Here is an 18,014-nt window from a genome sequence, read left to right on the forward strand (position 1 = left end):
CCTCGTAGACAAGCCAGGCACCGCGTCGTACGGCGCTAGTGTATCGATATTTATCGTGCTGTTAAATGCACCTCGTAAACTTTATTACTCAGAATCCCGATGAGAGTAGAAACGCGAGCAGGATGAGCGACGGCAAATGTGCTCGCCTTAAAGTTCCAGTCACGCCTTTGAAAAAGCCCGGGAAAACGCTCGGTAATTCCAGATAGTATCGGTTAACTGCCATGGCGGGCTTGCCAAGTAAACATTACGATCATTGCGAGCATACGTGAAAGAAATTAGGAGATTCATTTGGAGTAAACGAATTACATGCAAATTGATATCATTTCTTTATGTGATGCAGAAAGATTTGTGTAATTACTTCAGGAAACTATTGAGTTTAGCAATTTAGAAGTTGAATCATTTGTGGGACTGACAAAGAGAGATTTTTGATAAGAAAAAATATTCAGAACATTAGTACTGTTCGTTATTTTACTTGTAATACAAAGATTCTATTTTTAGATCATTTACATTATCTTGTAAAATTTACTTTCTTTTTAAGAAAAGAAAATTCTATAGATTAGATAAGCATACTAATTTTTCTTATTTAAAAATCTTTAAGTGACTCGTTCCGTATGCAAAATACGAAAATACATTTTATTAATATTATAGAAGTTATGTACAAAAGTTAAAATTATGAAATTTTACTGCAGCAACAAATTGCGGTTTATTGAAATTACATTTTCCTTTCTTGGAAATTCCATCGTGATCTTTAATTAGAAATTATTGGGTCGCGAAGAGCTTGTAACAAGAAGCAGTCCATAAAAAATTTTATTAACTCCGCCGTGCGACCTGTCTCCGTTTAAGTGCGCGCCTCCCGAGCGAGAGACGAAATAGGTGAAGAATGAAGAATTTACGAAGGTCGATTCAGAGCGTCGAAAGTCCGAAGACACGCCGCCGTAGTTCGAGGATGTACGCGCGCTGCATTATTCAGCGCAAGTCGCATCGTCGTTCCTCTTTCCGATCCTGGCCTCTCTGCCCACGTCGATCCCGGGCGTCCTCGATCCCTCTCCCGTGCCTTCCGCCCTTTTCTCGCACGAATGGAATTTTCGCGAGCTTATTGGAAAAGCATCTACTCGGAAGGCCCGAAAGTTTGGCAGCGCGCCCCCAACTTTTCCACTCGAGATAAGGGCGAGAGATAGGAATGAATCCGACCAACGGCGCAGTCCCGACGAGGTTGCGAATTACCGCGCGCGATAACGTAAGGCAAATTACGCGCATTTTCAATAACCACGCTCGATTGCCAAGCAAATTGTGCGGTATGTATTTTGCGAGAATTTGCTCGGGGTAATCAGTGAAGACGAGACTAGCGTCGTTCAAGAAAAATACTTGTTTTAATTTTTTGTTTTTTAGAACTTTTTTCCTGATCTTTTCCAACTTTTTAAATGTTTTAAAAATTTTCTAAAAATTTCTAAAAATTCAATATTTTCTAATAAATCGTCGTTTTCAATTTTTCCGCTCTGATCAAAACGTTTTACAAAAATAGAACTCTCTTCTCATGTCCCAAAGAGGTATTAAGTATTAAGCGATAAAGAAATATTGCCGCTCATTTTCCAACAAGTTTTCTGTCCAGACGGGTGAAAATTTCGCATTAGCACGATCTGTTACCGCAAACGGATTGGATACTTGGAACGTAGTAAGGAATCTTTTAGCGAATAGACCGTGAAGGAAAAAATATATATGTAGTGGTGAACAGTAGTTGCGTAAACCGCTTCTAGGTTCTGCACTTTATCTTAAACACGCTATTACAGCTTTCTCGCACAGCGTCGACTGTATTTTACGATAATTGTTGCCGCGTATTTGTCTCTGTTAAGATTTCCTCGAGATCGTGTAAGATTAAATTTTCCACCTTCTCGTTCTTGCTTAAGTCTTATTGAAGAATCCTTTTCATCTACATTCTTTTTCCCGTGTCATATAAAATAATGCAGTAAATTAGCTTTTATCGATATATGAATAGCCCACGAAATTCAGATATCTCTTTTTTGAGGTTTTTCTCTTTGCGTTTCAATTCTCTATCGCTCAAAGTCAGACTGATCATTGGAAAACCATGATTTCTTTTTCATCGACAAAATTGTTCGAGATATCTATTACACCGTGAGCATGGCGTGACGCCAATGCAAAATGAACCTGATTCCGACAAAAGCCCATATAACGAATTATGACACTGTAATACATTTTGACGTCTTTTCAGTCGGCACACAATAACGCATAATTCTTTGTGCGTTGTCGTGCGACGCATTTTTGACTGACAAAAAATTGAAAAAATTTTGGTACCACGAAATACGCAAATCTTTTCTATTGCGTCGCTTGTTTTTTTTTTTTTTTTATCATTACCATCCCCATCATTGAACGACATAATTTACTGAGAGCCCTGTTTTTTACTCAACTTTTTTGTGTGACATTATTTAATAACGGCATCTAGCACGCAACCCTTTTTATACGCGGCCTCTGATTTTCTTTATGGTCATATTTGCGTCCCCGTTGTTATCGGAGAAATAGTGCGAGTGCTAATACATGGTGTTCCCCTTAAAATATATGAACGAAGGAACGATTACAAAATCACCGTTTCCCGGATATTCGCGCGCGATATAAGTCGAAAAAAAAAACATTAATGTGCTCAGCGTGACTCTTCAAATCCCCGCTTGGAGCAATTAAAAACATCTGGCTGCACACTTCGCAATTAGAAAAATTTAATGAGAAGAAATTAAGAAATGTAAAATGTTTAATTTTAGATTTTTTTAAATCAGATTTTTGTGTATGAAGGTTTTAGTTCAAAAACATTATCATTATTATTATTAGTGAAAGCAAGTGGGACCATATCAATAAACATCACCTGCACAATAAGAATGATTGTGTTAAAGTTCCTAAAAATTTAGGTTCATATAAATCCGAAAATAATTTTGTTAGATCTCAAACTAATTATGTAGGACTCTAAAAGTGTGTGACTCAAGCATTTATGAAGTTGAATCGAATTGAATCTTTAATAGCATGTTCAAAAGTGAATTGAATCGAATAAATCTCTTTGAATCGAATACGAAATTGAATCAAATTTTCCCAATTTTATATTACATGCTAATTTAAACGTGATAAAACATTTGTAATAACATTGCAGATCCTTTTTGATAGACGGGAAAATTAATCGCAGAAGTGTTAAAATAAATTTACGAAGACGAAAATCTAACATGTACATAAATTTTTAAATAATTTATAAGATTTCAAAGCGATAAAAATGTTTTGAAAATTGCGACAAACACTCAAGTACAAAAATTGATACGAAATAATACCAGATTGATTACGCGGAAGATATAAATAAAACAATCATAACAGGCAATTAATTCAAAATTATCGATAATTCAAAATTCTCGGACTATTCAAAATCAGACCTTTTAAATTCGAGTTAAACTTTAATTACTTGGATACCTTTACAGAATTCTTAAACTAGTTGTTAAAATTTGGCAAAATTTTTTGCAAAATTGATCATCATACTTCAATATCTTTTATAATTATTTTGGTGGTTCAATAAAATTATTTTCAGAACTGTATCTAGCTAATAGTAAGTTTTTAAATATTTTAGCAAAATCATTCTTTCCATGTAGATCTTGAGAAATTCCTCTGTGACTCCCATCAAACTGTCAGTTTTGTCCAGTGTTGTATATCAGACCTTATAAAATAGTTCAATTTTCCTTAAGTTTAAATAGTTCTAAGCCCTTAGGTTTAATATAGCCTTAGTCCTTAAGCTTGACGTTGCCCTAGAAGGTACATGTAAAGTAACTGTCGAGTTCGTGAACTTGAAACTCGCTGATAAGTTGATCGTTTACACATCGATAAAAGAGCCATGCATCACTCTTCAAATACACCAATTAGTAGTATATTTATTACAATATTCTCTTTCTCTCTTCTAACACAAAAATGTTTATAATTTTTTTCTTTTTTGTAATTTGCAATTAGATTTACAAAAATATGCAATTTCTTGTTAGAAGAAACCGTTTCGTATTTACGTTTCTTTCTCTTCGAATATTGCATGGACTCTTGAACATTATTCCGCTTAATGAATTTTATTCTATACTATTTCATTACTTGCACAGCATTTTTCTTGTTTTCCTTACTGCGTATATACATATGAAAAACCGCGTGATAAGCAACAAATATCACATTTATGATTAAGAGGATGTGCTTCATTAGTATGCGACAGCACGCAATCTCTACAGGAAATATTTTGGAAATTAGGGAAAGAGGATTATATATTCGTGAAAATATTCACAGCATATATTTACTTTAAATTGTAGTTAAAAACGTCGATTTTCTGCGAAAAATTATAATACGAAAAACGTAGTAACCACAACTGTATTAATAAATGCCGTTATTACTCGTCGGTATTCTCGGACTCATCGGTTTATGCGCTACTCGTGTATGCACACGGGAATCGTCTACACCTGTCTGTCGCACGGGAATTTAATTGAAATAAATATATCATGCTCGGACGCGTTTCAGATCGCATATCAATTAAATTTCGCGTTTAGCGCCTGCTCCGTTTATTTATTTGTCCGATAAATAAATACTTTTAATCGTGCGCTTGATCCTAAATTAATTCGCAAATAGCAGGATAAATTCGCAATTCCATTACAGTCACGGTGCCCTTTTTTTGTTAAGAAAAATAACGTATGCACGTTAAATATTGATATCGCGCGTATGGGTAGAGTCTCGCGCTCAATCGCAAAAATAAAAGGCTTCTGGTATACATTGCGCGTTCAAACTGGAATTCATACATTTTCGCGAGCGCATTGTTCGGTGTCAGGTAGTGGATATTGTGCACCAGTCGGCTCAGGTGTTTCGCCGCTCGGCGATGCTACACTTTTCCGATTCAGGCTCGGCCAGCAGGTCGTTTTAATGCCGAGCATCTGCTCCTAAAACGGGTAAATGGCTTCGGCCTTTTATTAAAATTTATCATTGCGTATAATAGAGATTCTTTCGGCCCTCGCTCTTGAAAGCTTTTTGCGATTATTTCTAAAACTCGCGCAAGTTTACCACGTAAATTTCGACACTTTCCTGAACTGTCACCGTGACGCACGCCAAATAAATTTTGCAAAATAATGAGCGCTGCCTAGGAGAGAGAACTGCAATTAATAAGCAACAAATTTAGGAGCAAGTAGGACAGAAATGAATATTTTAGCTTGTTACGCGTTTTTATTTTCTATTACTCGTGCTTCAAGATAGATACGTAGGGAAGAGTTGCCAATTGCATGCCACTTGTGTTATTTTTTATTATATTTTGCATTTGATGCTGTTTTGAATGTAAATCAAAATTCGATATTGTAACTTGATGTTGCAGTCATCTATTATTACATGTTAAACCTTTCCCCAATCAACAGGCAATATTTTTTTAATGTTTTTTAAATATTTAAAAAATGTTACAAATGTTACAATGAAAAATAAATGTTAAAAAAACGTTTGAGAAACATTGTCTATTGATTAGTTCAGTAATAACAAATTAATTGGTTATAAACTTTTCCGTAACATGTTGCGAAAGGTATGATTTAGAAACTTGATCGCCTAAAGCGTACTTATGATCTTTTAAATCGTATCGTCTTCGAAAATATTGTATTTATGAATTAAAGTAATTACAAGAAGTAAAGTAAAATACAAGAAACCATTGACTAATGAATGTAGAATATTCTACTCACGTTTTCTTTTATAAAAATATAACAGTTTAAAATAAAATTGCTTAATTTTGTTATTATAAGCTTTGCATAATTACATTATTATGAGCTATATAAGTTGACGAAAAATTTACATTAAATATATACCTGATTTTTTAAATTGCTGAGTTCACAAAACAAAATAAAACTTATTAAATTTTCATCTATGTTGCTTATTTCTTTTTTGCTTTTTATTTTTGTTATTAAAATGCTTATATAAAAAAAATGTAAAATATTGAAAAATAAGAGACTGGTACACATTCAGCAACTTTCTTTATATATTCTAGATGTAAAAAATTATTTTTTGAAGTCGATAATAATAAAAAATTTCTTTGTTTGAAAATAACTACTTATATGTGAATATATAGTAATTATCATAAAAATAGAGTTATCTGTGTAAAAATTGCATTTGTATTACTTTATTTATATTAGTTTCATTTCTTAAATTTTAATATAAATTGCAATAAAATAAAAATTTGTTTTCAATAAAATAATTTGATAAAATAAATTTAGTCGAAATTAATTTAAACTTTAGTATTTTTATTGATAATTATTTTTTTTCTCAATGGCTCTATTTTCATGACTACTGCTGCATAAACATGTACATATAAACGTGCGGATATATAAGTAACAATTTGCAAGACATATAAATTAACCATTACAGCAAACAGATGAGTCAAGAATTAAGTGGTTTATAATGGAACATATTATAGGTACGATAAACATGCACATAGCTCATAAAAAGATCGGCGCAGCTGCCATAATCGTAGAAAAATCACTCGCCGTTCTCATTATCGGCACTTATCTCATTACTCTCTCCTCAGACGATTCCATCTCTCGCTTGAATATTCAGCGTCACTCTCGTACCGCGTCCAGAGAAGCAAGAATAAAATGACTCGTTCCGTACCATTCCGCGGCGACTCCCCGTCGTCACACTCGGTCGATCAAAACGCGCGCGGCGCAGGATGCGCATAATAACAATAATAACGGGCAAACAATAATGGGCTCGTGGGCAGAAGTCGTTCTTCCTGTTCGGTCGGCGGACGCTTGGTCAAACCCCGCAACGAGCCGCCGGCGCTCTACCTTGAGGGCCCCTGAAACGAGAGGGTACCGCCCCACTACGGGGCCCGCCGCGCCGTCCAGGGCCCGCTGCAGGTCGACCAGACGTCGGTCGTCGGTCTGGTCCGCCTGTTCCTGCGTCCTCAGTCGGCTGTGAACCGGTGTCACGATCAGGCTGGGTAGTTTCTCGCTCGCATCGGCCCGCATCCGCCATCCATCTTGCCTGGTAGCAATTTCGGGGAAGATGTACCGACGACCTGTTTCAGGAAAACCGGTATACGCGCGATAACTTTCGACGGTTAAATCGGCGCGTCTCGGAGTCGCTTTCTCGACAAGACTCCGTCATCTTCGCTTCCTCCACCGTCTCTTCTTTCTCTTCCTCCGACTCCTTCGTCTCGCGAAGCGTACGTTGTCGAGAGAAGTTGAATTCCGAAGAGGCCTCGCGCGCGCTGCAATGCTAACGTGCGCGGCTGGCGACGAAACGTGACGGTATCTTTTTCCTTTGGTTCGCGACGGTTTCGCTGGAAATTCCGTCGTAAGAAGCGTTAAAAACGGAATAAACGAGTGACGAGAGAGGTGCGCGACGTTTAAAGTTCCAGAAGTGTGCAGTGCTAAAGTGCGGTAGCAACGGTGAATCCGAATGTAGTTTACGCGTCTCGTGGAATCGAGTTGCTGCAAGAGAGTGACTGAAAAAAAAAGAGTATCCTGAAAATCTCGGTGTTGCCGTTGCCGTTTCAACGCGGAGGATGTTAAGTGCAGCCAGTGGGCGACCGTGATAAATGACGCGCCGACATTGAACGAGTAAATTGTTGCGAAAGTTCGCGTTTGTTTGCACATCGGGGAAAATTTTGTAATCCACCGCTTTATACGTTAGTTGCTTTGGGTAGGAATTGATACGTAAAAGTATTTATAAATTAATAGATAGTCGTGAGCCACATCGACGCTTTTCTTGTTGACTTGCCAATTATGGCTACGGTTACGTGTTCTGATGAATTTTTCAAGCATCAGAGCAAACAAACAAAAGCATTTTTCGCGATTTTTCTGATTATGAGAATGGTTAAACCGTCTGCATATACAGTCCTTCAGATGTCACACGAATCCGTTAGAACAAATTTAAACGAGCTTGTTTCTTCGTCCCAACTCGCGCAACTTTTGCAGAAATGAATATTGAAAGAACTAATTAGTGTAATGTTTGAATATAAAAGTTTGGTAAAAAACTTCTTATAATCGAGATAATTATTTCCCATTTCTTTCTTTCTTTCTTTCTTTTGAAGCAAACACTGTTTTCACATTCCACTCATCAATTCTCCACTTACAAGTAAAATTTTTAAAGCTGAAGATAACTCCGTCAATAATATTTATAATTACTGACTGATTAGTCCTTTCTTTATTTTTCTAAATTTTAAATCATACGAGCCTAACTTTCCTCTTTTAAATTTTAACACTTTTAATAATGGATTTTCTAAACAGTATGAATCATCGATGTCATTCACCTTATAGTTGCGACACCGAGCTCTTAAAATTCTGAATTTTAAAGTTACAACAAAACTACATCTCGTGAAAATACGCATTCACTACGACTATTTTTGATGAACTGTCCGAACGAATTCGTCAGAATACGCATCCACTGTAAATGTAGCCATCGTAATCTATATGGTTTTATTTTTTTCCGTGTACGGATCGAGCAAAACTAGAGGGATAATTCTTCTGTTTCATCTATTCCTAATTTTGATTTTTTTCTACTTTTTGTGTATTCTAAAATTATAATTACGGTAAACTAATGTGATTCCTGACTATTTTAAGAGAATGCAGTATTAAATAAGATTGAGAGAAAAAAAATCTCGAGCGCAAAATATTAAAAATGATGCATTATAGAACACTCGCAACATGTTAAAATGCATTAGACTGTGCAATGTATTTTTATACTTCCAATGAGCTTTGAAGAGGATTTATAATAGAGAGAGAGAAATTATAAAAAACGACGCAAGCGCGATTTCACGGCTGCGGCGAAAAAATATCCACTACGAAGTAACGAATTTAAAGAGCGGTGAACGAACCTGCGCGGTTAAAAACATCATATCGCCGCTGGTGCATTCATCGATGCAACAGTAATGCATGGTAATCGGCGTAATGCTGCGGGACACGCCGTTCTGTTTTCAAGTAGTAAAACGCAACCGCGATAAACGCGATGCCGGTATTTTACGTTTCCAGAATTAAATGATGAGCTTGCCAATCGATGAAATAAAACGGGAGGTGATCGATGAAGCGTGTACCTCAGAAGCTCAAGAATTCAACCGCGAATTAATTCTCTCGACGGGAAATTATAATTTACGTTCGAACGAAGTATTTTCATTTGTGTTCTACGAGAGTTTCTTCCTTCTTATTTTTTTCAGTTTGTTTCTTCGTTTTCACTCGTCTCTAACGTGAAAAATACCTGACAATTGAAATTAACGCCGTTTGAATAATTTTCAACGAAATAATTGTCATAGTTTCAAACGATCATAATAGTTTTAAAAGATTTGGCTACGCTGTACAACTTGATCTTTTAATAAATATCTGAATTAAGTAATTCATATCTTCTTAACTTAAAAAGAAAGTAATAGAACGATTGCAATATTTCTCATTACTTTTATATCAGATCTAGAAAAATTGATCGCGTGACGAGCAACTAAGAGACATAACAGAGAGAAAGAGAAAGAGAGAGAGAGAGAGAGAGTTCAGTGATGAGTCTACGTGTGGTTGCCGTAGTAGGTAATGCGTTTCTCCTTTCGCATCGTCTCACCTAAATTTGCATCTCCTCGAGACAGCGATCTCCGCGAAACGCAACGGCGTCTGCTAGCTGGTGCATCGCTACGTACAGCAGCGGAACGTTGTTCCCACCAGCCGCTATTCGCGTTGCATTTCGCCGGTGCAGCATCGCCGCACACGTCGTTTCGTTGAATCGGTAATGCGGCTGAACAAGCAGTTTTAATCCGGATGTTTCGCCACGTTACTGCTGCACTTTACAGCAGTTCCGCATCCGAACTGCTAGACGCGAGAAAAGAATATCTCTTCTTTTTTTCCCTCTTATCTTTTCCCACGGTAGAAACGCCTAGTTTCATGGATACGCCGAGAAACGGACTGGCAGCAGCTAACGAATCCGTGTCGGAACACGCTCTACTCCACTTTAGCTCCCCGTCTTCCTTGCAGCGGAGCAGCGATATCTTTCCTCTTTCATCAATTATTTATAGCAGATTCGCCACGAAACCTAATGGCCAAAGACAAAATGGAGTCTAATGAAAACGCCTTCCTGCCGTAGGAATTTTCAAAGCACGTGGAACTTATTTCAACTTCTTTTTCGTTTTACGCCCCGAAATATTCGGAGCCCCTGTAGCTTCCGACAAGCGACATAAATTCGGGGTACGTTACCTCGTTGGCTCGTGCTCTCGCCACGTATAGCGGTATCTTTTTAACACAACACACGCCACGGCCTGCAATTACCTTCCTTCTCTGTATTTGTGGCTTCTTTCCTCCTCTTTTTTCGGCGTTTCTTATTCGCGCACGGGGCTAGCGTCTGCCGGGGTCCAGCGGGGACACTTTTTTGGTAATTCGTAAATTCGCGCGATCGCGGCGCGGTTTATGAACATGTTACGCGCGAACGCGGACGACAGTTTACAACGAACGTTTCTCTCCAAGATCTATGGTTCTCTCATTTTTTGGAATTTCTTCCGTCGTCTCTCTCCGCCTCCAATAAATTGTAACCGGCGTGTGATTCCGTGCCTATGCTGATATCATGCATATTTCAGTGCGAGCCAACGGACGAACGAAATACGAAAGCACGAATAGATCACGTAGCTCTCGATGGTCTATCCAAGTTCGAGAACGTTCGAAGGAAAAGAGACTGGACTATCGCGCACTCTTCGAGAGCCGCAAATGATATTACTCGGTTATCTGGACCTGCGCTTGCCTCTATCTTTTCTCTTTTTTTTTCCTTTGTTTTTTTTTAGTAGTCTTTACTTTTTTGATGTACTTCCGCAACGAATCCGAGGAGAAAGATTTCGTTTTGCGATGGTCGACCCGCAACTTTATCGGTTTTACCTTCGTTTCGTGCGAGGTTTCTTTTTTAACTGTACTAGCATTTCAGGTTTTATTGCTCATTCGCCGATGTTTCCAATATCGACATTTAGCCGTCTCATCTTGCCCGTGTATACCTTTATCTATTTTCCTTCCGTCAAAGAGAAAGCTCGAAACACAGGATATATCCGTCATATTGTAATCACACGGCGCCCGCTGCGTAGAGAGCGGAGAAACAAATTGATATGTGCAAAACGTATTTTCAAGCGTACGCGAAAACGTCACGCATAATTATTAGCTAGAAAACTATTTGACGACTTGTTATCTGCATTTAATTTCTATTTAACTAGCAATTTCTTTACTATCTTTTTTTTTAATGTACATTTTATTTATTCAAAGATGTAAACACAGTTTCAAAATTATGAAAAAATTACAGATTGTTCTCTGTTGCATTTGAAAGGAATAAAAATTCAAGTTTTTTTGTGTAATACTTTATATAGAATCTTATTTTGGTGCAAAGATTAAAATTTGTTTATTTATTTACAAAACAATTAGGTTCAGAAGTTTTGCATAAATCATTTTGAACACTGAAAGTACTTACAAAAAAATGCTCGTTATTTTTTAAAACAATTTAATCTTTAATAACAAATAAAGTAAATAATGATAGTATTAAATGAAGATCTATTCGTACAATTTTTATATACAATTAAAATATATTTGAAGTATAAATATTAACTTGTTTCCAATTTTAATTTAAGTAGCAGGGACTGTAATGCATAATTAATAAGTATCGACACTTTGTATGCTACTTTGACAAGTGGCAGGTAGACTGGATTTTTGATCAGACGTAAACTTGATACGCAGATTGAGATAAAGTACATTGTAGTGATTTTGGCTAACGAGACTCCTTCGCGCTATCGAGTTTCGAGCTTTCACGGACGTCGTAAGCATATTTCCTCTGATAAATGCATTACGATACGTACGTTTCCTCGTTTGTTCCGCGCCCATTCCCACCTGAAAGGGTCGCGGTAACAAGTCGCGATACCAAATCGCGTTGCCGCATCGCCGGTTCCGTTCGAGCGAATAATCAGGCACGAACCAAGCGGATGTCGACAAATAATATTAGCGGATCGAGTCGCGCGCTGAGTGCAGCGAGGATATCTTTGTGCCGGCTTGATTCGATTTCGCGCGTAAATTGATGCGATACGAACCCGTAACTCGGATTCGCGTGTCATCGAACCGCTCGCGCAGAGAAAGAGAGAGAGAAGGAGAGATTTACTGTGTTTATTTCAGCGCATTTTGGAAGTGGATAACAAATGAATTAATAACGCGAACTCTCAAAATAAGCTTACGGCGCGATTTTACGGAAAACCTATTTGCGAAATCTCATTGTGCATTTTGTCTTAACGGTAATACGCGTAATATTATCATTCATAAGTAAGTGAATCGCTAAGCTTCGCGAAGAAACGCTTTACGATAACTGCGCTAAATTTTCCAACCACAGAGGATAACGATAAACTTACTTTCCGCGCGCATTCTCCGCATTTTCGAGTATTATCGGCTTGATCGATGTAAAGCGAACAACATTAATGGAACATTGAGTGCGCTCTGTTGATCTTTACTTCGGATTAACGGACTCAATTATTGCGAGTAATCGACTTACGTGCAAGTGTCGTTATTGGAACTGTCTGTATTTATTCTTGCGAGCTTGCTGGCCACGATCCACGGATTATTACTTAGAAGCCGAACAAAAGCAAAAAAGTGAAGTTTTTCTCCTTGTCTAGCCGCACGTGACTCGATTCCTTTCTCTCGTGAACAAAGAACAAAAAAAAATAACGACAAAAGTTCGTTCTAACATATCTGTTGCCGTTGTTAACGCGGAACGTTGGCAATTAGATGTGGCTGACGTTATAATTTTATTGAATAAAAATCATCTTTTGACAGAGAGAATTAATGCTGGAGCGCTACTGTGGATGAATTTTCAAGTGTCAATTCAAATTTAGTACAATGTTGAAATTTTGATAGCTTAAATTAACATTTAATAAAATTTTAATTGAAATAATACCATTTTAATATTCTAACACTTAACAAATTTGTAAGTAGAGGAAAGATGTAAAGAAATTCTTAATTTCGTTGGTGAATTTTCATCCAGAGCAGTGTTAATGAAAGAAAAATCTGAATAGCGCTCCAGGGTTAACAAATATCTAATAATATTTGAAATTGATGATTAACTTTTGATGTACAAACGTGCAGGAGATTTTAACAGCGAGGCAATCGTTCTCGTGTGCAAGTGAAATGATGGACGGTATTAATTAAGCGGGATTAACTCGTCGCTCTCTCGCCCGTGGAATAAAAGCCAGGAGAAAGTGTGTTGTGATTTTAAATCGCGGCTGCGTCGCCGCGGCCCGCCTGCCCATGAATAACTACTGAACGACGAACGAGCGGAAGTGGAAGCGTGATTGGACGGCGGAGCGCGCCCTGCAGTTCGGAGCGCATTCGCGAGCGAAGCGTGGGAACATTTCTGCTCCGGATGAGCCGACCTACGGTGGAGTTCAGTACGGAGGAATGCTCACCGGCAAGTTCTTCCCCCAAGTTCATGCTCCTTATTTTCTTTTAAGTTTCCTTATACCCCGTCATCGTTCAGGTGGACTGTCGCCGCCGGTTATTCTTACGTTCTCGAGAAAACAACTAAATTCTTTGTTTTTTTATTTTTTATACGTATTTGGTTTGAATTGGGGATATAATTCATACATATTGTATCAACCACTTTGAGGAAAATCGTTGCTTCGTATTCGACTTTTTGAATTAATTGTGAAATGCAAAGTTGAATATTTTTGCGATTGCACTGAGAGAAAAACTGGTTGCAGTTATCATAGTTTAATTATAACTTCAGTCATCTTTGATATCAATAATATTTATAAATAGCTATTGGTTATTATTAGCGTGTAAATGGTAAACAAGAATGTTAAAAGAATAGCTATGTCACTATAACTGAGATTGTATTTACTACATAAAAACGTTTATTTTATTTTTATCAGCCACATTTTTATATTTTACAATATTTGAAATTGTCACGATTTATAAAATATTCTCATATCGGTAGAACTACACACATGGTTATTATTGCTAACATTATAGCAATAATAACTATAAAAATGCAGCTTCTAATCATAATTGTTTTATCAATTGTAGTCACAAGTATCAAACACTTCTCTTAGCACGCAGTGTGTTTAAGTAGCGTAATTGTGGTTGTACCGTCACATAATGATTTTTAAAATTAACAATTAAACCAAAATAGAAAACAACAGCTCTCTATTTTGTCGTGCAAATATTGCCCTATTTACTGAAAGAAAGAATAACAGCTCGATTATTCCGTTTAATTTTGTAGCCTACTTCGATAACTCATCCATAAATTATTCAAAGTTTTGATAGCAGAATCTCTTTCCCTGTTTCTCTCGGGGCTTGTCGCAACAACGTTTCAAGTCACGTAAAATAAATTTTGCAGGTAAATCATCGTAGAAGAGATGTCGCGAGTTATTGATGAGACTTGTTCAGCGCGATTGTCTGTATCATTAAAGTTATATCCGAACGTACACGTATCTACCATATACATTTTCTAAAAAAAAAGAATAAAAAGCTTTTGTTTATCAAAGTTGCCGTTGAAAAAAGTTATGTAAGTGTAATATTTGAACAAGCATAAATCTGGGCGAAAATAAATAGCCTCAGCATTTCACGAGACATATTTTTTTTGTACAGCCCCGAGCATCCTCCTATTTGTAGTCGGCGACATTTCCATCCGAACGTTGACGCGAACCTGTTTCAATTTCGGTGCCACTTTGCTGTTTCGATAAATGCAATGGCTGACTGCGATTGTGCGCAACTTTCGACGTTCGGTCCCAATTTGCACGTCAGACGATCATAAAACGAGCCGCGATGTCTTGCATGTAGGGTATAAAGCGCGCGCGCCCGCGACCGCGCCCGCGAAAACGAGAACGCGCGCGTCTATATTTGCATATTATTTTGACACGCAATAAATATTTATGAGAATTCGCAGCTGTGCCGCGCCAAGCAGACTCGTCGTCTGTCCGTGCTGCACGCGCGACCGGCGCGGCTTAAGATTGGCGTAATTTAGACGCGAGACTCGATGTCGTATCGCGAGGGTGCGTGGAAACGCTCGGCCACGTGTTCGCAGATCCCGCGGGAATAAAAGTAACGCACATATGCGCCCTGCAGATAATTACAATAACGACGAGAAACGGAGATGACGCTCAGCCATGGCACTCTGGTTTCTGCGCTATTTAACGGACAATAAATATGTATGAGGACGTCGTTCATGCCTATCGATCATTTCAGCCACTCGGCTGTGACCTGCAAGGGCTTTGCTAAGTGTTACAATCGATCGTTTTCAGATGTAAATTGTTGCGGATTACGTGAGCACAGACATGTGCAATGGTCTCTCTTATTTTCATCAAAAATTTCTTTTTATCGTTCTTATGAAATATTGGAGAATTAAATACCGAATTAAGCTAGAGCGATTAGTCGAAAATGGGTTAGAACATTTACTGTCTCAAAAATTAATGTACCATGCGCGAGTGACTCTAAAGTGTCGATTAGCACGCGAAAAAAACGATGTTGCAAAAGTATCTAAAACATTTAGCTGGATAAAAATGTGAAAATAATTTTATTGGATCATCCAAACAATTGTGAAGGATGATTCAACACACGATGAGCAACGCTGCAAAAAGTTTTGACGTCTTAGCAATCAGTTTAAGAGTTCAAGAATAATTATTTTGATGAAAACTATTTTCAGATCTGTATTCAGCCAAATTTTTAGATACTTTTGCAAAACCATTCTTTTCGTGCAGCAATTAAATAATTATATATTCGATTGAGCTTCGATAACGGTTTTACGTTGCATTAAATGGTCCTACGGGCGCAAAGAGGAACGCGAGCGATTCGAAAAGAATTCGCTGCACTTGTTCTCTCTATAATTTACACGCTTTCAGCTTTATCCAGCGCCGTTCTGTCAGGGTAGAACCTTACAGACTTACTCGTCTGTAAGGTTCCGTCGAGTGGCAACGCAATAGACTTAAACCGATCGCGAAAGAGCTGCGAGAAGACTTCTATGGAAAGCCTCGATAACGTCCGTTCTCCGCGCGCCCGTACTTTTATTCGGCCTTGCTCGGGATTTAATCGAATCGGAGAAGAGGTTCTTAAACGCGCCTCCTCTCCCGCCGTTTATTCACCCGAATATCTTAAGCCGGCCTGCAGAGGCGTCTCTTTACGGCGAGACGGGACGACAAGTACCTTAAATGGCGCGTTGCGCTCTTGCACGATTCAATGCCGTCCGTCGCAAGAATGCACGTCGCGTAATTAACGTGTATCGCCTCTTTCGCTCCTTTCGATCATTCGAGCAAAACGGTTCCAGCAATTCAGACATTATTCGCGCAATTAGACGTTCTCGTTCGTCGCGCTTGACGCACCGCCACCGGCATGTTTGTGTGAGCAACAGATCTATTTACTTTTAACGAAGAAGTTATCGGAAGATAGCTCACGTTCTCATTTTATTACGATTGCGAGATAATTACGTGTTCTTTATTCACTGCGCAATCGCCATTTAATGTAGATTTTAGTGCACGATTTATTGCGGAGTTTAGTACAAGTTTCGATAATTGTTTAAGATATATAATTTGTTATTTTGTACTCTCCAAGTGAAAAAAAAATTACTAAAATATTGAACTGTATCATTTCGATAAGTTACATTTCTTTTAGATATTAAAAGTATTTTTGTTTTACGTATTCTAAGTAATCAAATTAATACAATTTCTTATTAAACAGATTTCTAGTAAAACTCAGACGAAAAATTCGAACATATTGTATGTTTGATCTATTCAAGTATTTTTGAAATAAAAAAAAGCATTTTAGAATATTTAGAATAGTTGAAATATTTCGGATTGTTCGGATATAACTTAGGGTTTAACTCTCTCGTACTGCGATATTGTTTATATGATGTCAGAAGCTTTCGTTTCTGACATAAAATAAATTATTTTCTACCTACGGCTTCACTTTTTTTCCCTTAAAAATATACTAATTTTGTAATCCCGAAACTTGTAAAGTACACGAAAAACTGAGACGTCTGTCCGATATGTCACGTAGAAGTGCAAAATAATTCTTGAAATCTATCACGGCGGTTTTGACAGCTGAAAAATGTACCATTATTTCAAAAATTATTTTACACTTCTACGTGACATATCGGATAGATGTCTTAGCTTACCGCATATTTTACAGGATTACGAAATTATATTTTCAAGGGAAAACTAAAACACGAAGCTTTACGCAAATAATTTATTGCGTATCATTTCTCGCCTTTCTGATATTATATAAACAATATCACACCGCGAGAGAGTCGACGTTTAAAGTGATCGGTAACGTTAATTCATTATTACCCGTATTCATAGTCCCTCTTTAAAAAATGAGGATTTCTTGTTTCTGTCTGTCTTTGTTTTGCATAGGGTGAAACGTAGTACGTGAGACAAAGACAGACAATAACAAGGAATCCTTGTTTCTCAAGGAAGAACTATGAATACGATCGTATGTCTGAAGTTCGGCAAATTTAGACGGAAAAAAAAATTGGAAACGCAATTTTCCACGTGCCTTTTTTTTCTCTACATTAATAAAAATTAGATTGGCACTATGATAATTTTAAACTCCCGGATCTGAAATGAATTTAAACGTTTGAATATATCTTTAGTTCGAAAAGTTTGAACTATTTGGCTTTCAATCTTGAAACTCGACCTGTCTGAACTATTCTACTATCTAATGTTGCCGGCGCTAGTTTCCAGCGAAAGCTTCTTTAATCTAGCAGCCATTTTATCAGATTACGATACGAGGATTGCAGTGATGTATCCGTTTATATTTCTTTCTTTTATCATGTAAAATATACGTGTATCTCGCAGAAACATCCCACTGGCCACATTATTCCACTACGGAAAGCGCTTCGTCATGTTGTATTAAATATACCAATAATTTATTACTGTCAACTTTTAATTGATGTAAAATACGATGCTGCAACACGCGACGGAGTTACCTAGCGCGGCGATACATCGGCCGCGATCCAACCGCATAGAGGGAAACCGTCTTTCGGCGCGCGATCGTGTTGCATCTCTGCGT

The 18,014-nt window shown here is 37.5% G+C and overlaps 1 protein-coding gene across 15 annotated transcripts in view; it reads left to right on the forward strand.

Moving 5' to 3' along the window:
• The window catches only part of LOC105194021 (kazrin), a 206,067-nt gene that overhangs the window by 78,465 nt on the left and 109,588 nt on the right, over positions 1-18,014 (forward strand). For 3 of the 15 annotated variants that reach the window (XM_026138185.2, XM_026138182.2, XM_039453499.1), the window contains exon 1: positions 11,492-13,419. The exons of 4 other annotated variants lie outside the window; for them this stretch is intronic. Coding sequence is in view for 1 of the 11 variants with exons in the window: in XM_039453496.1 (XP_039309430.1) it covers positions 13,410-13,419 (10 nt within the window). In the remaining 10 variants the exon portion in view is untranslated. Of the gene's footprint in view, positions 1-6,881; positions 7,675-11,490; positions 13,420-18,014 lie in introns of those variants that run through there. 8 more of the 15 variants (XM_039453492.1, XM_039453493.1, XM_026138181.2 and 5 more) reach the window with 8 other exon arrangements.

Source organism: Solenopsis invicta, chromosome 9 (genome assembly GCF_016802725.1).
Source record: "Solenopsis invicta isolate M01_SB chromosome 9, UNIL_Sinv_3.0, whole genome shotgun sequence".
Taxonomy (NCBI): domain Eukaryota; kingdom Metazoa; phylum Arthropoda; class Insecta; order Hymenoptera; family Formicidae; genus Solenopsis; species Solenopsis invicta.